The 21,776-nt window shown below is 34.7% G+C and overlaps 1 protein-coding gene across 16 annotated transcripts in view; it reads right to left on the bottom strand.

The window, feature by feature from the left end:
* Positions 1 to 21,776, bottom strand: part of tsnare1 (T-SNARE Domain Containing 1) — a 506,388-nt gene that overhangs the window by 351,271 nt on the left and 133,341 nt on the right. For 15 of the 16 annotated variants that reach the window (XR_015510177.1, XM_087284985.1, XM_087284980.1 and 12 more), the window contains 3 exons: positions 9,075 to 9,165; positions 8,809 to 8,883; positions 5,795 to 5,851 (listed from right to left, as the gene is read on the bottom strand). Coding sequence is in view for 14 of the 16 variants with exons in the window: in XM_087284985.1 (XP_087141111.1) it covers positions 5,795 to 5,851; positions 8,809 to 8,883; positions 9,075 to 9,165 (223 nt within the window). In the remaining 2 variants the exon portion in view is untranslated. Of the gene's footprint in view, positions 1 to 3,166; positions 4,787 to 4,964; positions 5,852 to 8,808; positions 8,884 to 9,074; positions 9,166 to 21,776 lie in introns of those variants that run through there. The other variant, XR_015510178.1, reaches the window with a different exon arrangement.

The following is a 21,776-nucleotide window of genomic DNA, read 5'->3' on the forward strand; positions in this document are numbered from 1 at the left end:
CAGCCGGGGCTCGAACCAGTGATTTTCTTGCTGTGAGGCAATTTTGCCTCTGCACCACGCACTACCCATTATTAATATTATTATTATTAGTAATAGTAGTAGTAGTATTAATGTTAATATTATTATTATGAATATTAAAACAAAAGCACATTTAATTACGTTAAATCAAAATGTAAAAAAAAATTGTATTATTACGTTATTTTATTAAGTTTTGATTGATTTCATTTCATAACCTAGTTCCAAGCTTCTAGAAACCTGTTAGCAACTGTTGCAATATATAAAGTTCCAACTGCACTGCAATCAATTTTTCAATCAGTCCAAAGATGGAAAAAAATGAGAAATAAAGACGTTTCACTTGCAAGATAAAAATAATCTTGTAAAATATAAATGACTAAAATTAACTCATGATTAAGTCTATTGGTTTCTATATTAGGCAAAACAGGCTCTTGTAACCAATAAGTGTGGTGTTATTCTTATAATTGAACAATGAGAAATGAATACATAATAAATTCCACTTGAGCTTGAGAGATTAATTAAAGCATATGGCTCGTCATGATGAGTACTTTATTAAAAGCCTATATACCACTGTGATTTTTCTGTTCATAATATTGAGTCACGTACATGAATCATCTTACAGATTGCTATTGCTGATAATAAACCATGTTCTCCATTGAATTCCTTAATAACTCACTCTTGACTACTCTTGACAACTCGGCATATTGTTTTTTTTTTTTTTTTTTTTTTGGATGTGTTCGTGACTTTCAGATTAACAAGTGTTAACAAGTACACATTCTGTTTGATTGTTCTTATTGTTCTTAATTATTTATGTTTTCATTCATTCATTCATTCATTCATTCCTTCATTCATTTCTTCATTCCTTCATTCATTCATTTGGCTTTATTTATTGCAGCTAGTTACCTAACAAATTATTAAATCTTTAAAACGAAAATATATCAAATGTGGCATGTAAAAACAGCAATTATAAGAAATTAAATAAATATTTTTTATTTTTTAATTTATTTTAATTTAATTAAATTTAATTAAATTTAATGTTATTTAATAACTATAATAACTACATATTTATTTAATTTAAAAACTGTTACATGTAAAAACAGCATTTATAAAAAATAAAAATATAAAATTTGTATTCATTCATTCATTTTTAAAATAACTTTTTTTATTTAATTTAATGTTATTTTATCCTTTTTTATTTTACTTTACTTCATTTTATTTTATTTTATTTTTGTTTTTTTATTTTATGTTTATTTTTTATATTTTATTTAATATTTTATTTTATTTTATAATTTAATTTAATTTAATTTAATTTAGTTTAATTTAATTTAATTTAATTTAATTTAATTTAATTTAATTTAATTTAATTTAATTTAATTTAATTTAATTTAATTTAATTTAATTTAATTTAATTTAATTTAATTTCATTTCATTTCATTTCATTTCAAAGTACCCAGTCTAAGAAAGTCTGTTTCTGCTTCGGCTAATCATCAAACTAAATTTAACATCATAAATTTAAGTCAAACTTGCAATATATGAAATGTGACATTAATAAAAATAAATAAGTAAATAAATAAGTAAATAAATAAATAAATAAATAAATAAATAAATAAATAAATAAATAAATAAATAAATAAAAAAGTCAGGAATACGTTTGTTTTAATAATTTAATAGTATAATAAGCATTAGAATAATATCATAAAAAATATCATAAAAAATAGATTTAAAAATAAAAATGACACATTATCTATAATCAACTTATTTAGTTATTCCATTAGGCAAACAGTGTAATGTTATCCTTTTTTAATAAACACAAAGGGAAATTAATCCATAACAAGTAACATTCAGGAATCATGTTGCTGTATCTGTAATCAGATTGCCATTTTTGATAACAAACCTGTTCTCTTTTGAGCACGGCAGAAAAAAAAAATGTTCAGGCAGATCAAACAACTCCTAAATACAATCTCACTCCTGACTAACAACTCGGTGGGTTGTTTGTTTTGGATGTGTTCTTGCTGTTCATATTACAACTACACATCCTTGTTTGATTGCTCCGCTCGGGTGTTTCCAGAGGGGATTGTGGAAGAAGACAGGAAGATCAGAGACACAGCCACAGGTGACAGAGACTCACATAAAAGCAGCATCTCAAGAGAACGACAGGAGTGAAGGGAACAGAATAACAGAGGGTTTTAACAGACCCGATACTGCGTTCGTATGTGCTATAGTCACATACCAGCTGAGCCAATCTGAGCTGCTGCTGCGCGCCAGGTAATATTGAACACAATTCCTATCGTTCAGTCAACGCTTTCAATCATCAGTGCATCCTTGAGCCACCTCAGCTGAACTGAAAATTGAAGTTTGATAGAATCTTAAAAAAAAGATGGCAGTTTTAGGGCATTTCATCAACTGAAACTCCTCAAATAAGAACAAACATCACTGAAAACTGTCATCGGTGGTCATTCTTGAGACATCTTGTTTCTTCTACTCAAAATGTTTTCTTTTTGTACGATTTTGTACCATTTTCTTGGTAGACAATTCTGTCATAATTTTCTCGGTCTTGTGTCGCTAGAACTCTATATGGCTTTCTTTGAAGCACGGAGAACAATTTCATGTAAGGTGCCGACAGTCTTTTCTATACAACAGCTTTTACCCGGCCATTATCTTTTCAAAGGTACTAAAATGCACAATTTAGGTGCACTTTAAGGTACTAATATGGGTTAAATAGGGTGCACATGTTGAAAAGGTACTGCCTTGGTGATAGCTATAGTACCTTTTTTCTAATAGCGTATAATAAAAGTAAATGCAGACACTGTTGAGCTCCTAAAAGACTAAAACAACTGGGATAAAAGCCTGCCCTAAGAAACACACAAAAAGGTGAATTGTGTGGTTTTTAGATTTGTCATCTTACCCATTTAAACATGCAGCTTAAAGAGAAAGTTAATTAAAAGTGCCATCATGTGCTCACTCTAATATCGTTTCAAATCAATAAGATAAATTAATACATTATTAATGAATCCTGAAACCTGAAACTAAAACCTCAATCATACTTATGGTATTCTAAAAGGAATTCATTTAAAGCTACTTGAAGAATTGGTTACTTGAACCAGATAGAACTTGTCTTTTTGGTTTTAACTTGGGGTTTTTTTTTTTTTTTCACTCTTTAAAGGGTTAGTATCCATTGACATACATTTATTATATCAATAATATAATCATGCTATTGATTTGCCTTATGAAAAGCCACACTATGCCTACTTATATATATGCAAAAATAAATTAACATTTTTTTAGGTTGCAGGATTTTCTATATAAGATTTCCTTTGAAATATATAACAGAATTATTTGGCATAATATTTTACTTTCTGCAGTAATGTTTGTCTGAAAATGGACATAAGAGGGTTTTTCCCCTTGCACATTTATACACTGTATTTGCATTTTTGTTACATTTTAAAGCAGTATTGTGGTAACATGATATGGAAAAAAATGCAATAATGCAATAATAATTGGCAGGATTTCCATAACAGAAATAATAAAATGAACAATAATAAATGATAAAGTATAATTTCCCCTTTTATCAGTTGTGTCTGAGAAACTTTTTTAGTACAATTTTAGTACTGGTGTGCACTACATGTATGAAACCGATATCCTGTTTCATGGCAGAAAGTCATACACAGTGTGATTCAAGAACTTTGAAAATCGGGAACTCTGTAAAGAAGAAAAGGAGAGCTAAGCTCTTTCTGTTGTTGATTTAAGGAATCTCTGAAGTTTTGAAAAACATTGTTAAGTACTCTACATATTGATTATTTACCCAAGGTTCCATCATGTAAGTTGTGGTATTCTTTTTGAATCACCATGTATTTTGATTTGAGAAACCCTATGATGATTTTAAGTGATTTATGACAAACACTTTTAAAAATGTCAGATTTAATTGATGATTAGAAATAGTATCATGTTTTCCGTGAGAATGTTAAATTTAGCCATTAAATTACAGCTATTTTTAAAAACCAAGAAGAGGAAACATTTATAGAGAAACTTTCAAACATCTGGTACACTATCAACATTTTCTTTGTGAAGGACATCCAGATTTAAATATTTGACATTGTACGGTTTCAGAGAAATTAACTAAAATACAATATATAAAGTATCTCCCTGGGTCTGTGTAGGGCTGGACGATATGACCTAAAATCAAAACCTTGATTAATTGAGCAATTTACCACGATTTTGATTATTGAGTGATTATTTTATTATCATTTTTTTCCCCTTCATAGTAGTGTTATCATTTGTACTTTAAATATACTCTTAACTATCAAATGTCCTTTTTCTAATAAAAGAGCAGTTTTCTATTCTAAACAATTTGTGGTCATTTGTTAAATACTTCAAAGTGAAATCAAAGCCTAAATTGCTTGAAATTAAAGTCATTTTGTAAAAAAAGGGTAACATTTTGATTTTAATGTAAAGGACAAGATTCATTAAAAAATATAGAAAATAACTTTTTGCAAACAAAATAACTGGATATTTAATTGTCAAAACTGGAAAAATCACCAGCATCTCTTGCAAGTAAGACAAAATTTTTAACAAATCATCAGTCAACCAAATATTTCCTATTTGAATTTATTTGTATTTTTTATGAACGTAGTTATGCAAGCCATGCTTCTTCTGATTTCGTGTCCCTATATACATTTCTGGAGAGAGCAAAATTCTTCCCAGGAGCTACGTTTTTTTTTTTTTTTTTTTACAGTTTTTGTTCTCGCAAATCCACCAGAGGCCGATGTGTATGCTTTCTGAGATCTCAAATGTCTCTCGCAAGTGCCATTCGTGCCTGCTCTTCTCATGTAAATCCACCAGAGGCCGCTGTTGACTCACTGACTGACTGACCAACCAACCTATCGATCACCCCACCAAAACCCTTTTCTAAACCCAACTGTGTTTTAAAAAACACAGATTGACCATAGGGCTAAGTTTTTTTTAAGTTTGCTAAGGCGACTCCTTATAACCTAATACACCAAATGTGCTTGACATGCTGTAGCTCAGCAAATTAAAAATAAATAAATAAACAAAAAAAGTCTTTTGCATCCAATAATCACTATGACATTGCCTGTGATCGCTTGATTTGCTGAAATGAAAATGTGGATGATACATGAGCATGATACAGTCCAGCCCTAGCTCTGTGTAAATGAATGAATGAATGAATGAATGAATGAATGAACAATTAAATGGATGAAGACAATTTTTTGCTTAGTTGATTTATAAAGTTTAGTGTATACTGTGACAATGTACTAAACTTTGGATATTTTTTCTCAGTATCAAGTTTTTATTTTCAGTTCAGCAAAACAATTATGCAAATTAATAGTCAAGACGCATAAAATATTTTCCTTTACAGTTGAAAACAGTGTTGTGTAAACACCTTCTAAAAGCGTTTTTCACAGGGACATGATGGAGTTAAGCCACATATCGCCTCTTGCGAATCTGTATTCCTTCCAGCCTCAATCTCCGACCCCCTCCTCTCTGCCAAAACTAGACTACCACAAACACACTGAATCCTAACAAAATAAAAAATGAGGGTTGAGGTTTCTAAGTGACAGCAAGCTTGGACATTCAATATCTGACCTGCTAGAAAATGAAGTGGTGAGAAAAGCGAAGCATCAAAGAGCTCCTCATCCACGCGCAATCACACACGCAGTCACACTCTTTATCTTACTGTCACAGGGATGTGGGGAAGCTCACCAAAGAACAAAGAGGAAGAAGTGGATTCTCTCTGGACTCTGAGATACTGAAGCCCACTCACCTGTTTTCTGTCCTTTTGTGCAGGAGGAAGCAGGGCCCTCGAACGATCAGCAATTTTCTGTCAGAGAAGAGAGGGGAAAAAATGACATTAATATGCAAATAAAGCCAGACGTGTGACAGCAGCTGAGAAAAAAAAAGAAGTTTAGTGGATTCTTTATTCACTGGTTTATGTTTTTGCTGCACGAATGAGCAGCAAACGTTCTGTAGGGGATTCCTTTAACAATAAATTTCAAAGATCATAAGTTACTGTGATGACACTTGTTCAGCAAATTCACAACAGGGATATTTGTTGGTCAGAAAAAAGTGCAATTATTTAATTTTGCAAAAGAAAAAACATATACCTATTTTGAGTAGGGTGTTTCTGGGTAATTATGATGCAGTTGAAGACCATCAAATGATTCTGCAGATGCTTACTGTCACTAAAGACTAAGGATGCAATGATTCACCTGACTCTAGCATAAGTCGAGGTCTTTGCACATTTACAATGTACCCTGCTGATGAAAAAAACTCTTTCATTGGGGACTGAAATGACTAGTGTGGAGAGGTAAACTGTTTCTAAATCAGAGAGCAGTGTGTACAGAGGTGGTCAAAACTAGCTTAAAAAATGATTCTAAAATGACTAATTATACTGTAGCATAGAAACAGGAGTTGAACATAATTATAAAGGTAAATAATTAATATTACTTGTATAATTAATTAGGCAGCACAGTGGTGCAGTGGGTAGTACAATCCCTCACAGCAAGAAGGTCGCAGGTTCGAGCCTTAGCTGGGTCAGTTGGCGTTTCTGTGTGGAGTTTGCATGTTCTCCCCTTGTTTGCGTGGGTTTCCTCTAGGTGCTCCGGTTTCCCCACAATCCAAAGACATGTGTTACAGTTGAATTGGGTAAGCTAAATTGGCCGTAGTGTATATGGAGTGTGCAAGAGTGTGTGGGTGTTTCCCGGTGTTGGGCTGTGGCTGGAAGGGCATCCGCTGTATAACACGTGTGCTAGATAAGTTGGCGTTTCATTCTGCTGTGGCGACCCCTGATTAGTAAAGGGACTAAGCCGAAAAGAAATTGAATTAATGAGTATCAGTGTGATACACTTAAGAAGAAATAATCTTGAACAATTTTTAATATTCAGTAATAATAAACAAATTATTAAAATATGCATAAACTAGTTTGAAAAGGAGAGGGCAAAAATCATCTAATACTGTTCCTGCTTCTGTAACAGAACAACTTTCTTTTTTAGTCTGAAAAACATCTTCAAGCTTTTGCTATGAAAACACTGATGCACCCTGTGATCTCCGTAGCACTCGTTGGAGCTGCAAATCATCCGGTTTGGTTGATTTGGCTTATTTAGTTTTTTAGCGTATAGAAATCTGTGACAGTAGTTTTTCACTCTGCTGATGATTTATGTGCATCATATTCGTTGTTCGGTTAGTGTAAGTAAAAGTCTTTTTGCAGTATTTGCACACAGTTAGTGTTTTGTCTAGAACAGTGGTTCTCAAATTTTTTTCATCAAGTACCACCTCAGAAAAAAAATGTCTCTCCAAGTACCACCAAAATGAGCAGTATTGAAATACAGTAGTGTTGTAGGCCCAGTAAAGCAGCTACAACTCTGCACAGTTAAAAAAAAAAACGTGGCCGTGAATTGGGTAAGCTTAAATTGTCTGTGGTGAATGTGTGTGAATGAGAGTGTGTGGGTGTTTCCCAGTTATGGGTTGCAGCTGGAAGGGCATCTGCTGCGTAAAACATATGCTGGATATGCTTTGGCAACTCCAGATTAATAAAGGGACTAAGCCAAAAAGAAAATGAATGAATAAATGTATATATATATATATATATATATATATATATATATATATATATATATATATATATATATATATATATATATATATATATAATATGTAGTATATAGTATAGTATAGTATATATATATATATATATATATATATATATATATATATATATATGTTATATGTACATATTTTATCATGTTTAAATTTAATTATATTTTATTAGTTTGTTCATTCATTCGTTAATTCAAATGTCAAATTAAAAATGAGTCATATTAATTTGAATTACATTTTTATTCATCTAAGTCTATTCGTTATGCAGTATTCTTTATATTTGAAATAATAATACACACATATTTTATATTATTTTGATAGATGTAATCACAGTTTGTATTAAATGCATTGAAATTAAATTTATTTTAACTACAGTTTTCAAAATTTCAAATAAGAATATTACAATTGGGTGACGCGGTGGCGCAGTGGGTAGCGCTGTCGCATCACAGCAAGAAGGTTGCTGGGTAGAGCCTAGGCTGGGTCAGTTGGCATTTCTGAGTGGAGTTTGCATGTTATCCCCTTGTTCGCGTGGGTTTCCTACCGTATAGGTGAATTGGGTAAGCTAAAATTGTTCGTAGTAATGAGAATGTATGGGTGTTTTCCAGTGATGGGTTGCAGCTGGAAGGGCATCCTCTGCGTAAAACATATGCTGGATAAGTTGGCGTTTCAGTCTGCTGTGGTGACCCCTGATTAATAAAAGAGGAGGCTCATTCTCCTTGCGATGCAGATGGTCTCTTTAACTCTCATTTTCTTGCAAGTGAAGCGTTCAGTTTTTACACTTACAAAGTCCGTCATGTAAGTAGCAGATGCACCTTGGCATGACGCAACTGACTCTTAAAGGGAATGGGAGATGAGACTCTGATTGGTTTAATGCACATTATGCTCAAAACACACCCAAAACTTATGAAGAGAATAAGCACAACCCTGTTAGACAATATGCAAAGCGTATTTTTCTGTTTTTAAAATAGCAAAAGTGAATTTGGACATGCCCTTAATGCAATTGCGTCATGCGCTTTAGTCTTTGACCCTACAGTATATCATTAAAATAGATCCTTTAATGTGTTGGCAGCAATAGTTACATTTATTAAATGTCATTTCATAAGCATATTATAGATGCAATTATAATTGCTGCGCACATACATTACAAGCAGCAAGTATATATGTGTTTCATGTGTACTGTACCTTCTGCAGTTCTCCATATCGCTGGACAGAATCTGACAGCTCTGTTTTGAGTCTCGTCAGACGGAGCCTGTCTTGCTGTGGGGAAACAAAATGGCATGGCTTTTAAAATGAATACTCGGTCAATATCAACACTATAATTTCAACATGACAACATTTATTTATTTATTGTTCAGATAAAGCCAACATCACTGTATATACACACATATACCAAGACCACAGTTCCAATAAACAAAGAAAAATGGCAGATTTAAAGTCACGACTTTTACCCGTGAGGATCCGCTGATGATGTCAGTGAGTTGTTTAACAAGTTGGCTTGTGCTTGTTATGACTTTATTGGTCTGCTGCTGTGTGGAATGCCTGAAAGAGAGAGAGAAGAGGATAGAGAGAGAGAAAAAGGTGAAAAGATTGGTAATCATGCTTTACAAACCACAGAAAATGACTCAAAACAATTCATCAACAATCCCAAGGTGCAACGCTCTCCAAGCTGGGTTAGGTTTACAGCCCTATTGGATGGATTAAGCTCAACCAATTAACCAAATCAATATTAATGACTGCGCGACAGAGGAACAACATTGTGCAGTGAGGGACTGTGTTTTGTGGCTGCAGAGCTCAGAGGATGTCAGGCAGGCTTTAGGCTCCAGGCAGAAGTCAATCTGCCACCCCGAAGGAAAAGCAAAGGATTAGATGTTGTGTACAGAGACAGCAAAATCAAACGGAGGAAAGGTAGCACGCCACAAAAAGAGGTTTGCTGTAGAGAATGCATTAACAGAGCTGATGAAATCAAGACTGCATACAGAAGATGATATTTATGACTGCACAAATAAAAGTGAAGGAAGGGAAACTGTTTGAAGGACAAGACCAATGCACAGGGCTCCAGGCCAATGAGGAATCACAGAAACCGTTCATGTTTAATAGACTACAGTAGCTCTGTTTCCATCCACCTAGTATTATGTGCGATTTAGATTTGTGCATAAAAAAGGGTTGATGGAAACGCCAAGATGTGTAAAAGTTTTAAAAATGCTCATAAAAAACCTATACACATAACTGAGTAGAATAAACGTTCTATTCAATAGAAAAGATGTGCTTAAACTACAATGGGAACACTTTTGCTGAACAAATTCCAGTATGCACATTAAAAAGTCATAGATCATGTGATGAAAAAAAAATATTGTATTGTATTGTGTTATTATATTAATAATGAACTCCAGAATCAAGAGCGTCTGTGCTCTGCATTTCACGCCTTCAAGTGCCACCACGGGTTCATTGCATGTCAGCATTTGTCTTCTGAGGCACAAGTAATTTATTAAATAAAGAAAAGATTCATGCAGCTTCTCCTACCGCAGTAAACTACTTTGGATGTTAGGCCACAGGTAATCAGTAATTGACAAGTTTGTACTCTTTGACTCATTGGATGAAAACGCTGCTATTGTTGCCAAGTCGTTGCAAGAAAATCCATCCAATTGCTCATCAAAATAAGTCCAGTTAAACTTTTTATGATGTTCTCGAAACTGAGCTGAAATCACATTTCTTGTGACTTAAGTCCATGTGACTTAATAATTATGGGCAAATGTGTAAAACTAGCAGTTATTGGCAAGCCTTCACTAAGAAATACAGTTTCTTGTCTTTTTTTGTACAAATATTCACATTTTCTAGATCTCAAAGATTTTCTAGATAAGTGAAAAATATTGCCTGCTTTTTCCTTAAAACAAGCTAACTTATTGACCATTGGGTTAAGTTATTAAGTATCATTCTGCTTTTTTTAAGCAAAACTTACCAAATTTTGTATCTATTTTATTTTCTAATACAAAGCAATGCTTACAAATTAAAGATAGTTTAGATAGTTTGACTAGAAACCAGACAAACCTGGCATGTCTGCAGTGTTGGTTTTGTGATTTATGAGTAATCCTGCACCAATCACTTTTTCCAAAACCATTACTTTAATTTTTGTGTGATCACAGATACCAATACTGATATTGAAGTAATAAAATAATCCAATTATTATGTTTTAATTGGGTTGAAAAACTAAAGAATACGAAAAATATTAGTTTCCGTAATTCAGGACAAATTAATATTTCCACCAGTCATTTACACAATTATTTTGATATCAAAACATTTCAATAATGAAGACCCACTTAGAAATTGACTTGGTTTCAAAACTCAATTTTAGCTACGTCAATCTCAGTTTATCAAAAGGCAACATCAATTTTTGTTTTCAATTTTCATCATCAATTTTCAAAAAAGCCTAAAATGTTGACTGAACATTAAAAAGCAAATCCTTAAACATAATCATTATGAGTAAACAAACAGTTATTATACCATGAATGTCATAAACATGCCTAGCACTGTTTGCTGATGATTTGGATTAAAGATAATAATGTAGTAAATAATGTTCAGTTTCTTCCAAATATTGATCATTTGCTTCATAAAATATAGATAAACCATCAGGAACAATAAATAATAATTTCATTTTTCCTGTATATGTTATTTTGACTCTTAAGTGACAGTAGAATAAATTGAAATGGCTTAAAGATGAGTAAATTACTAGCAAACTGTCATGTTTGGGCAAATCATCCTTTTAAGGTGCATCAGCAAGGTAAACCTTTGACATGCTGCACAATGAATCAAAGTCCATTTTGAGCCACTGACCAATCAAATCAATCTGGAGGTGGGATGAACGCTGTATGGGATTTCATGCACCCATAAACACGCCTTCGCTTCACTTCCGTCGTGCTCCGTCTAGCCTTTTTAACGCTACAATGCATCCTGTGTGAAGGGCCCCAGAGACATTTGTGCCATGGGTATGTCAAAGTCATAATCCATCTCTGGAATCGAGGTGAAAAGGGAAGAACTGTGGCCCAAAAGTGAGAGAATTCAACACGTCGAAAACCCGAGCTTCACTATAGTATGTTATTTGCAGTTCTGAACTGGATGGAAAAGATAGAGAGGGGAAAAAGGGGCCAACGGGTCAGAAGCTCATGAACAAATATAATCTCCTGATAGAAATTCCGTTTTCACCTCAAGCGGAGCGAGGGGTTTGGATAAGGCCATTGATTTAGTGTCTGTGCCACCGCACCGTCTGATCCCATCCTTTAAAACCCAAACCAAGACCACCGGCCAGAGTTCCTCCTGCTCCCTAGAGATATGCAGCAGTGAACGTGGGTTCACCTCCCACTCAAATATTGATTTAAAAAGCGAGGAAGGAAACGAGGAGAAAGGCGTCAGGCAGAAACATCTCCTGGCATTGGTTATGGGTAGGGGCATGTCACTGTCATTCGCCGTCCACCAGAGAGAAACGAGACCAGTCGAGCGGAAAAGCACCTGTAACAATAGCGGCAGGAGCAGGCGTGCTGTGTGAACAAAAAAGGCTGAGGTCCACAGTGAACGTTCTAATCACACGCCAGAGAAAAGGACAGCGCGGCTGAGCAGTTCAACCATAAAACCTGACTTTAGCTACTTTTTTTAACATGATCAGTCCTTTTCAAGGCTGAATGTGAGCAATGATTCACTTCTCGACAGTTCTACATGCATAGACTTCAGATTTCAGGATAGGCCGTGTTCGAAAATTGCCTGGAAAGGTATTAGAATTATTACTAAAGTTTAAAAAAAAAAAACTGTAATTTTTTTCTGCCCTCCAATTCTGTTCACTTGAAAATCCCCGCTGGTATTGCTAAATAGGCAGGTGTTGGGATTTAGGGCACAGTTGATAGTGCCTTGTTGGATGTAGCAGCAGGTCATTCCCAGGAGTGCCGAATTAATAGCTGATAAATCTGCCGCTGACAAGTCATCACTTCACTCTAAACCCAGCTGAGTATAAAAAGAATAGCTCACTCCAAACTGAAAATTCACTCTCATACCGTCTCAAACTTGTATCATTTATAACTTTTTGTGTGTGCATGCAATTACAATGACTTTGTTTGAGAAACAGACCAAAAAAATTAATTTTATTGACCTGTAAAGTAGTAGAATCATTATTATATTTTCATTAATTATGTTGTTTAATTTGTTGACAAAAAATGGATGCCAAATTTTGCATGCAGAAATTGGTGATTGTACTTACAATAAAAAACAATAAAATGTTGAATGTCAATGACTAAATAGACTCATAGACTAAACACATATTATATTAGGAATGCCACAATTCTCAATATAATATTGAACCGTCCGTTACAGCATTTTTATGCAACTTATGAATTGCATTTTTTTCGATTTTACATTTACATAATTTATGTGCATTTTGTTTCTTTCCGAATTGACTGTTTGTGTGTGCCTGTAAGTCTGAGAGCTCAGATGAGGAAATTGTTCTTCGCAAGTAAATATTCAATCACTATGCTCTAAAGTTAGGGGGTGCTTAACCATCATTCCACACTTTAACATGGCGAGCGGCAGGAAAGTGAGGCAACAGTAGGAGGAAACGCCGGCATCTTATAAATCCGCATTTCGGCTTTGTTGTTGAGTATAATGCTGAGACTCGTGGACTTCTTGAAGACGCTGTATGACTGCAGATTTACCAACCCGTCTCAATAAAGAAATTCTTCTGCTTGATTGAGTCTCCTGGACTGGGTTCTTCTTCAATCTTCAATCATGTTATTTTTTTTACAACAGGACTGCACCATGAGTCACGTGACAAGAACTGACAATTCAGCTTGTATGGAATACACACTTTGGTGGATTATTTTACTAATTGTTTTAGACAGGCACAGAACAGCCAAACACTGCAGTGCTTTGTAATAAATTCGGAATTCGGAAGTCCTTGTTAAAAATAAAATAAGTCATCCACAGTATTTGTTTGTGTTTTATATAATCAGGCTAATAAATATCCAAATTGATCTTTTTCTGCACATACACACACACACACACACACACACACACACACATATATATATATATATATATATATATATATATATATATATATATATATATATATATATATATATATATATGTGTGTGTGTGTGTGTGTGTGTGTGTGTGTGTGTGTTATCATCCAAGTTTATCAGTATGAATCTAAAGTGTTGACATGGTCAATACATATAGTAGGGAAAATATGAAAAACATCTTAAGGGAGTCATAATGGTCAGAAACAACATGGCAAATTAGCAAAGGGAGACTTTTCAATTAAAAGTGAACTATTCCTTAAAGAAGCTTTAAAATCACAGATTTAAAATCACATACATCACATGCACCAACACAGCATCATCTGAGGCACAGACAAAAGGTCAGCATGGAATCATTTGCATACGTGTTACGCCGCCGCCAATGTGACATTAGTGCTAGTTAACCTGGTGCCTGAGATAAGTGAACATAACTGTCCTCTGTGAAATTCAGAAAGATCTGAATAATATTCAGCACAGAACAGACACAGAAAAGGCTATCAGGGGCGGGGGGAGGAGAAAAAAAAAATGAAGGAGAGACCAAAGAATTTACTTTGCACCAGGGTTCCCACTCTAATTCAAATTGCCGGACTTTTTCCTGATTTTCACTGACTATAAAGCAGAATATCCATAACCTATTCATCTTATTTGTTTCATGTGCAGCACGGTCATTGTACAGTAACTCAAATGTGTCAAGACTTCCAGGCTCACTCACTTCAGTTTTCATTTTTAGCAAAACAAACAACTTATGCTGCTTGATACCTCAGTAATTACAGTACCACACTACCTGATAAAAGTCTTGTCATTGATCCCAGTTATAAGAGCAACAAATAATAACTTGACTGCTAGTTGATCATTTGGAAAAGTGGCAGAAGGTAGATTTTTCTGAATCATCTGTTAAACTGAATTTCAGTCATCACAAATACTGCAAAAGATCTATTGGAACACTCATGGACAGACGATTCTCACAGAAATCAGTCAAATTTGGTGAAGGAAAAATTATAGTTTGGGGTTAAATTCAGTATGTGGGTGTGCAAAAGATCTGCAGAGTGGATGAAAACATCAACAGCCTGAGGTATCAAGACATTTGTGTTGCCCATTACATTACAAACCACAGATGAGGGCAAATTCTTCAGCTGGAGAGTGCTCCATCTCATACTTCAGCCTCCAGAACAAAGTTCCTGAAAACAAGGAAGGTCAAAGTGCTTCAAGATTGGCCAGCCCAGTCACCAACAATGAACATTATTGAGCATGCCTGGGGTAAGATGGAGACGACATTGAAGATGAATCCAAAGAATCTTGATAAACTCTGAGAGTCATGCATGAACACTTTCTTTGCCTTTCCAGTTGACTTTATTACGTTATTTGAGTCACTGCATGCGTGTGAAAGAGAAATGAACAGAGAAACATGAACAGACGATAAATAATATGTGGCTCACCTTGCTAGTGGATATGCCCATTTACCTTTGCATTTCAAATAAACCACTTCTGATACCGAATGATTAACTAGAAGTCAAGATATTATTTGTTGTTCCTATAACTTGGATAGAAGAATTGTTTTTTTTATGTTGACAACACATTGTTGATCATGTTTTATAGTGCTTTTATCAAAAGTATTGCAACATTTTATGTGATCTGTTGATATAGAAATGCTTCTGACGCCTAGAAGAGGTCACTGGGGAAGGTGGTAACAACAGCTAGTAAGTTGTTGGGAATAAAACTAAAGAGCATTGATAGTACACACAAAGAAAGAGTACTGAATACGGATATCATGATTGTCAATGATAAGAGATATCCTTTATCATACACCTTCCAATTGTCAGCATCAGGCCGTATTGTGTTCCAAAATGCATAAGAAATGTAGGAATAACTGACTAACTAACTAACTAACTAACTAACTAACTAACTAACAAACTAACTAACTAACTAACTAACTAACTAACTAACTAAAATAAGTATATAAAACTCCCTGACTTTCAATATAATATAGACCTTTAAAAAAAATCCACCATATTCCAGAAATTGACCTGTAGGAACAATGTGCATATCTTAAAAACTAAGACGAAGTCCATTGAAGATAACCCCCCTCCACCCCCGCCCCCAAATAAAAAGGAAAATAGACCTCTGATCAGAGATCCTATTGCTGTTCGTCATGAATACATGAATAAAACTGCTATAAAGTAAATCGCTTTATAACTCCACAATAATCTGCCGGTTTAGTCACAGTAGTTGTACAGATAAAGCCCTTAGAAGCGACCATGACTCAAGCTCATTATACTGCTTACTGTGATCCACTGAACACCTTCAATACGCCCTCAATTATTGCTTCCTGTGTTCCCTCAACAGTAACATGCGAAAACTCAATATGGCCTACACAATCTCAAGGGTCGACACGCAGCGGTGGAGAAGTTCTGTTATTACTCATCCAACATATTCAAAGACCAGCAGTTTATTTCCCCAAACGCTGTTTAGTCATGGTCTGCATTTAGCATGTTTCGTGTCTGTTGAGTCGGTGGAGCTGAATCTGAATCTCCCTGTTTGACTAGTTTGGTCATCTTCAGCCTGGAGCCCTGAGGGGGTCTGAGATGGTTATTCAGTAGACGTGGGCGGCTATTGTAGATGAAACTCTACAACTGAATCTATAAGGAATTAAAAAATAAGAAGGCCGAAATGAAATAACTACATGCTGTATTGGTCATTTACTTGGGATGATGCCAATGAGCTATAGAATTTAATTTGAATCAAAAAGGGAAACTGACCCTTTTTTCTTACAATTCAAATGTTTATCTCACAATGTTGAGGGATGTTTTTTTCTGTTTGCAATATAATAATACTCCAGTTCTAAAATCTCTTTTAAGAAATAGCATTGCAACCCCTATAAAAATAGATAATTAAGTCACAGATATAACTCTGAGCTAAAACTATAATGATTTTTTTTAATTTTCAGCTTATATCCCTTTAGAATCACAAAATGACAAAAAAAGGTGATAATTCAAAGGTTTAACCTTATAATTCAGAGAGTTGCAACTCATTATTCAGAATAATTAGAATAAATAATTTAGAAAGTCTGAGAAAGAAAAAATAATTGAGACGTACGCAAAATGACAGAAGTAAAAAGTTTGAAAAGTTAGAAATATTCTAAAAAAAGTTACTATGTGATTGCCAGTTGACAAGCAGGAAAGAAATAAAATGTGAATGCAAAACATGAAAACACAATTATATTTAGAATTGTCAGCCCATATCTATTTAGAATCACAAAAAGTCAAAACTTTGAATTCAGAAGGAAGGTGTAATTCAGAATAAAAACGGATAATTTAAGTCTGAGAAATAAAAATAATAAATTGAGATTTACATAAATTCAATGTCAGAACTAAGATATACACTCACCGGCCACTTTATTAGGTATCAACAGCTTGTTAAGGCAAATTCCAATTATCCAATCACATGGCAGCAACTTAATACATTTGACAATGCATGTAGACATGGTTATGATTATCTGCTGAAGATCAAACCGAGCATCAGAGTGGGGAATAAAGGTGATTTTGAACGTGGCATGGCACTGATCTATTGGGATTTTCACACACAATTATCAATAATAATAAATAGTCTGAGAAAGAGGAAATATTCAGTGAGCAGAGGTTCTGTGCGCACAAATGCCGTGTTAATGCCAAAGGTCAGAGGAGAATGACCAGACTTGTTCCAGCTGATAGGCAACAGTAACTCAAATAACCACTCGTTACAACCAAAGTATGCAGAAGAGTATCTCTGAACACACAACAGCTCGAGCCCATTAGTACCAATTCAGCATTGTGTCAACGCCACACCATACCTGAGTATTGTTGCTGACCTTCACCATCCCTTTATAACCACAGTGTACCCATCTTCTGATGGCTAAATCCAGCACGATAACCCACCATGTCATAAAGCCTGAATCATCTCAGACTGGTTTCTTGAACATGACAATGAGTTCACTCTACTCAAATGGCCTCCACTGTTACCAGATCTCAATCCAATAGAGCACCTTTAGGATATGGTGGACCAAGAGATTAGCATCATGGATTTGAAACCAACAAATCTGCAGCAACTGCATGGTGCTTTCATGTCATGACAAAAATCTCTGAAATCTCTTTCCAGTACCTTGTTGAATCTATGCCACGAAGGATTAAGGCATTTCTAAAGGCAAAAGGGGTCAAACCCAGTACTAGTAAGGTGTACCTAATAAAGTGGCCAGTGAGTGAAACATTAGAAGTCAGATTAAAAGAAATTCTTACAATTACAGTTTATCTCAATATTCTAAAAAAAAAAGTGAGTGAAACATTAGAAGTCAGATTAAAAGAAATTCTTACAATTACAATTTATCTCAATATTCTAAAAAAAGTATTTGAGATATAAACTAATGCAAATGTTATATGTGTGTGATAACGCACATTTTTTATCATAACCGCAGGATAGAAAGTAGAAATTCTGTCCAATTAAAACTGTTAGATGTATTAAAACATTTAAGAAATCCTACTCAGAGAAATATTTACTAAAACAAAAAAGTGCCCTAGCCAACCCTGTTCTCTCCCTGCAGTTCTCCTATCCTCCACACAACTTGACAGACTCAAGTAAAACACTTTATAGATCCTTACTGTCTTGCAAAACCTGAAACATACAAAATATCATATCAAATCTTGACTGGAAACCTGGAGGCCAAATCAAAATGTAACCCAGAGAGACTTGTGAAAGTGACGCAAAAGCTGCTTCTCTCCCTCAGATGTGTGATGTGCTGAGGTCACGCTGTGTTTACTTTGAGGGTTTTTATTTAGTGCAAGGAACACATTGTTTTTATTATTTCGCAAGGTGTTTCATTGCATTTCTCGCATCACTTCCTCACTTTGCTGCTCATGTCGTTTCTCAGACATACTATATTTACAGCCTGTTCTAATAGTTTTTTTTTTATTTAAATAAACATATTATTGCAAAAAATGCCAAAACAATTACTCACATAAATATTATTAAATAAATCAAATGTATTTGTTTACTGTTTATAAAAATTATACTTAAAATTGTAATATTACATTATATTAGAATGTAATGTATACACAGTACAGGGTTTAAAACAGGGCTCCGTTATTGCACAGCCACATTATTTCATTTCATTATACTGGACACTGTAAACGCTGCAGTGAAAAAATGATGAGACCACATTTATGATGACTACTCTGTTAGTTAAAAAGGTCAGTCTGGGTCACATAGCCTGAGATCAAGTGAACCGAGATGTCCTTCATTATGCTGGACTTTATATGAATCATATTGCACCAAGAAGGCATTCATAATCTAATAAAAGCTGCTCTGTTTTTTTTTTTTTCCCTTCTATAAACCAAGCTCTCATCCTGTGAGTTTAACAAGTCTAGGGATATAAACCTAACACCTATAATATCCAACAGATGCCGTAAAACTACACAGAATGGACCTGTGAATATTCTTTCTTTTTATTTTTTTATCTTGTCTTTTGAGTATACAGAGTTAATCAGCTGGTAGTGTGTATAACCAAGTATAAAGTCAACCTTTTTTCTTGCACTGTATTGTGCTTTACTGTTGTCATGAAAAATGGCATGTGTTTTTTTTTTTTTTTTCGTCAGCTGTGCATGAGAATCAACAATCTGCTTTCAAGTGTGTGAGACATCATTTTCAGCAGCTGTGATTACTGTGAAAGAACACATTTATGCCTCTTCTATGCATTAAAATGCCTGAGTAAAAGCACATTCGACAAACACTAAATTCAAGGAAAGAAGCAATTTAGACTTCTACACATACATAAAAATCAGAACACTATTCCAATGGCTTTAATTACCAGCACTATGGGGGAGAGAAAATGAGCAGGGTTTAGAGGTAAAAATGGCAGAATAACATTCGATAAAAAAATAAAAAAATTTTAAAGAGCACTCCACTGTTTTTGGAAATAGGTAGAAATAGACTTTCATTTTTTAACTCGTCTAAAGTCAAACAGTTAAGTTTAGCCATGTTTTAAAAAATATATATATCTGAGAGCACTTTTATGGCCAGTTTCTACTGAGTGGTACGGAAAGGTTCAGTTCAGTTCGCTTTTACGGCCATTTCCACTATCAAAAGGTACCTAAAAGCGAACCCCACAGTACCACTTCTTGGGTACCTTTTGCAAAGGATACAGCAAAATGGTACCAAAAGGTGGAGCTAGACGTGCAGCGGAACGCTATTGGTTTACAGAGAAACGTCACTCATGCATACACAAACAGAGAATTAAAACAAAAAAACGCAGTTTTTAAATACACAGCCGAGACATTACATCGCAGATCTATGCATATAATAACTACCATGGTTGACATAAGCTTAAACAAACCTTGTCGTTGTCTTGCCATAAGGCCAAAAAGAACAAAACCTGCCGTATCCTGTTTTTTTGTTTGTTTGTTTTTTATGAGGCCGTCCAAAAGTGCGAGCGGTTTTACTTTCTCCAGGGAGCTCGCATTCGCTTGCGTGAACTTCTATATTTGAAATAACAGTATCCTTTAGGCAGTGGAAACGCAAGCCTGATAAAGGTGACCTGTACTAACTGGTCCCATACCAGTCAGTGGAAATGGGTCATAAGTCAACCCAAGCTTATTGTGGATACATACTCAGGCCTATATTTCTTGGAGCCATGAAACACATACCCAAAGGTACATCTTCATGCAGTTTTTGTTTTTGCAAATCCCCAACAGGCCCCTGTATACATTTTTGATGATCTGAAATTTCACTTGTACATGCCATTTGCACATCCTCTTCTTGCGTAAATCCACCAGAGGCCAAAATATACATTTCAGCTGACAAGCTCGCTGTCGATAGTGTTTTTAAAAGTGATCTAGAAAAGAAAAGCAGTCGCAGCCACATCATTTTACCACATTTTTAGATCTTACCACGTTTTCAAGCTGATATTTATTAATTTTTTTATAAAATTGTTAAATTTTGTTTGTTTGTTTTTGTTTTCTGAACTCTGCTGTCATAGTCCACTCTGTTCAGCATCTCAAGTCCATCAGGTACATGGCAAGCTATTTGGCAAACTGGTAACACTGGAAAAGCCGTCCATGCAGAGGTATGATGGCCTCATAACGTCCCATAGCATTCGTTTTACAGACAAAATGCAGCCAGAAGAAGCCCCAGGTACATATTTGTGGCTTCCCAAAAATGTGGACTAGGGTATGCATCCACAATGAACCTGTGTTACGCATAGCATAAATCATTGATTTGGATTAGACCATTGGCATCTCTCTCAAAAAAAAAATCTAATCAAAAACTGTTTTATTTTCCTATGTAAAGTTGGATTCTTCTGACTGTTCTCCATTATATACTAAAAATCTACGGAAAATGTAAAGTTACTATTTTTTTACATCCATGTCGCTAGGAACTATCCTTTCATTCTGAAGTAATAATCTAGAAACTTTGCACAATATCATGATTGCAGCAGATGCAATGATATTACACGAGTCAAGCTTTAAATATAAATATTATCAACTCTTTTTTCAACTATTTGAGTGACATGCTAATGGTCTAATCTGATTCAATGATTTATGCTAAGCTAAACTGAAAGTGCTCCGCCATATCCATAATTCACCTGATGAGGGTGAATATACTGTATGATGAAAGAACTGTTTTGTCTACATGATCTCTTTAACATGTCAGTGAACTGCTTGTTTATCCTGTACATGTTTGTACTCTGGCTTCATTCTCCCAGTTCACATCAAAAAACAGTGCATGGCAAACAAAATTAAGGCTACCTAGATATATGCTGTCACCACCAGCAGCTATTAATGAAAGATCTCCACTTCAGCAGTAGAGCATCGATGAATATTTCGGTCTACCCATCCTGCACTCCTTCTAAAACCTGAGAACTGAGCGTCCACGATGTTGACTTGACTGCTGAGCCGAGGAAATGTAGGGCTAATGAGCAGAAAACAATTATCCCATCGTAACGTGCCATTAAACACCGATCCCGACCTGGGGTAATGACGCATACCAGATCAGTCATGTTGACGGACAGCACCCTGACACTGTCAAGTAAGGCAAACTTCATGCAGTGATTCTTAATATAATCAAAGTTA

Source organism: Danio rerio, chromosome 16 (genome assembly GCF_052040795.2).
Source record: "Danio rerio strain M-AB ecotype USA chromosome 16, GRCz13ab, whole genome shotgun sequence".
In the NCBI taxonomy this organism is placed as follows: domain Eukaryota; kingdom Metazoa; phylum Chordata; class Actinopteri; order Cypriniformes; family Danionidae; genus Danio; species Danio rerio.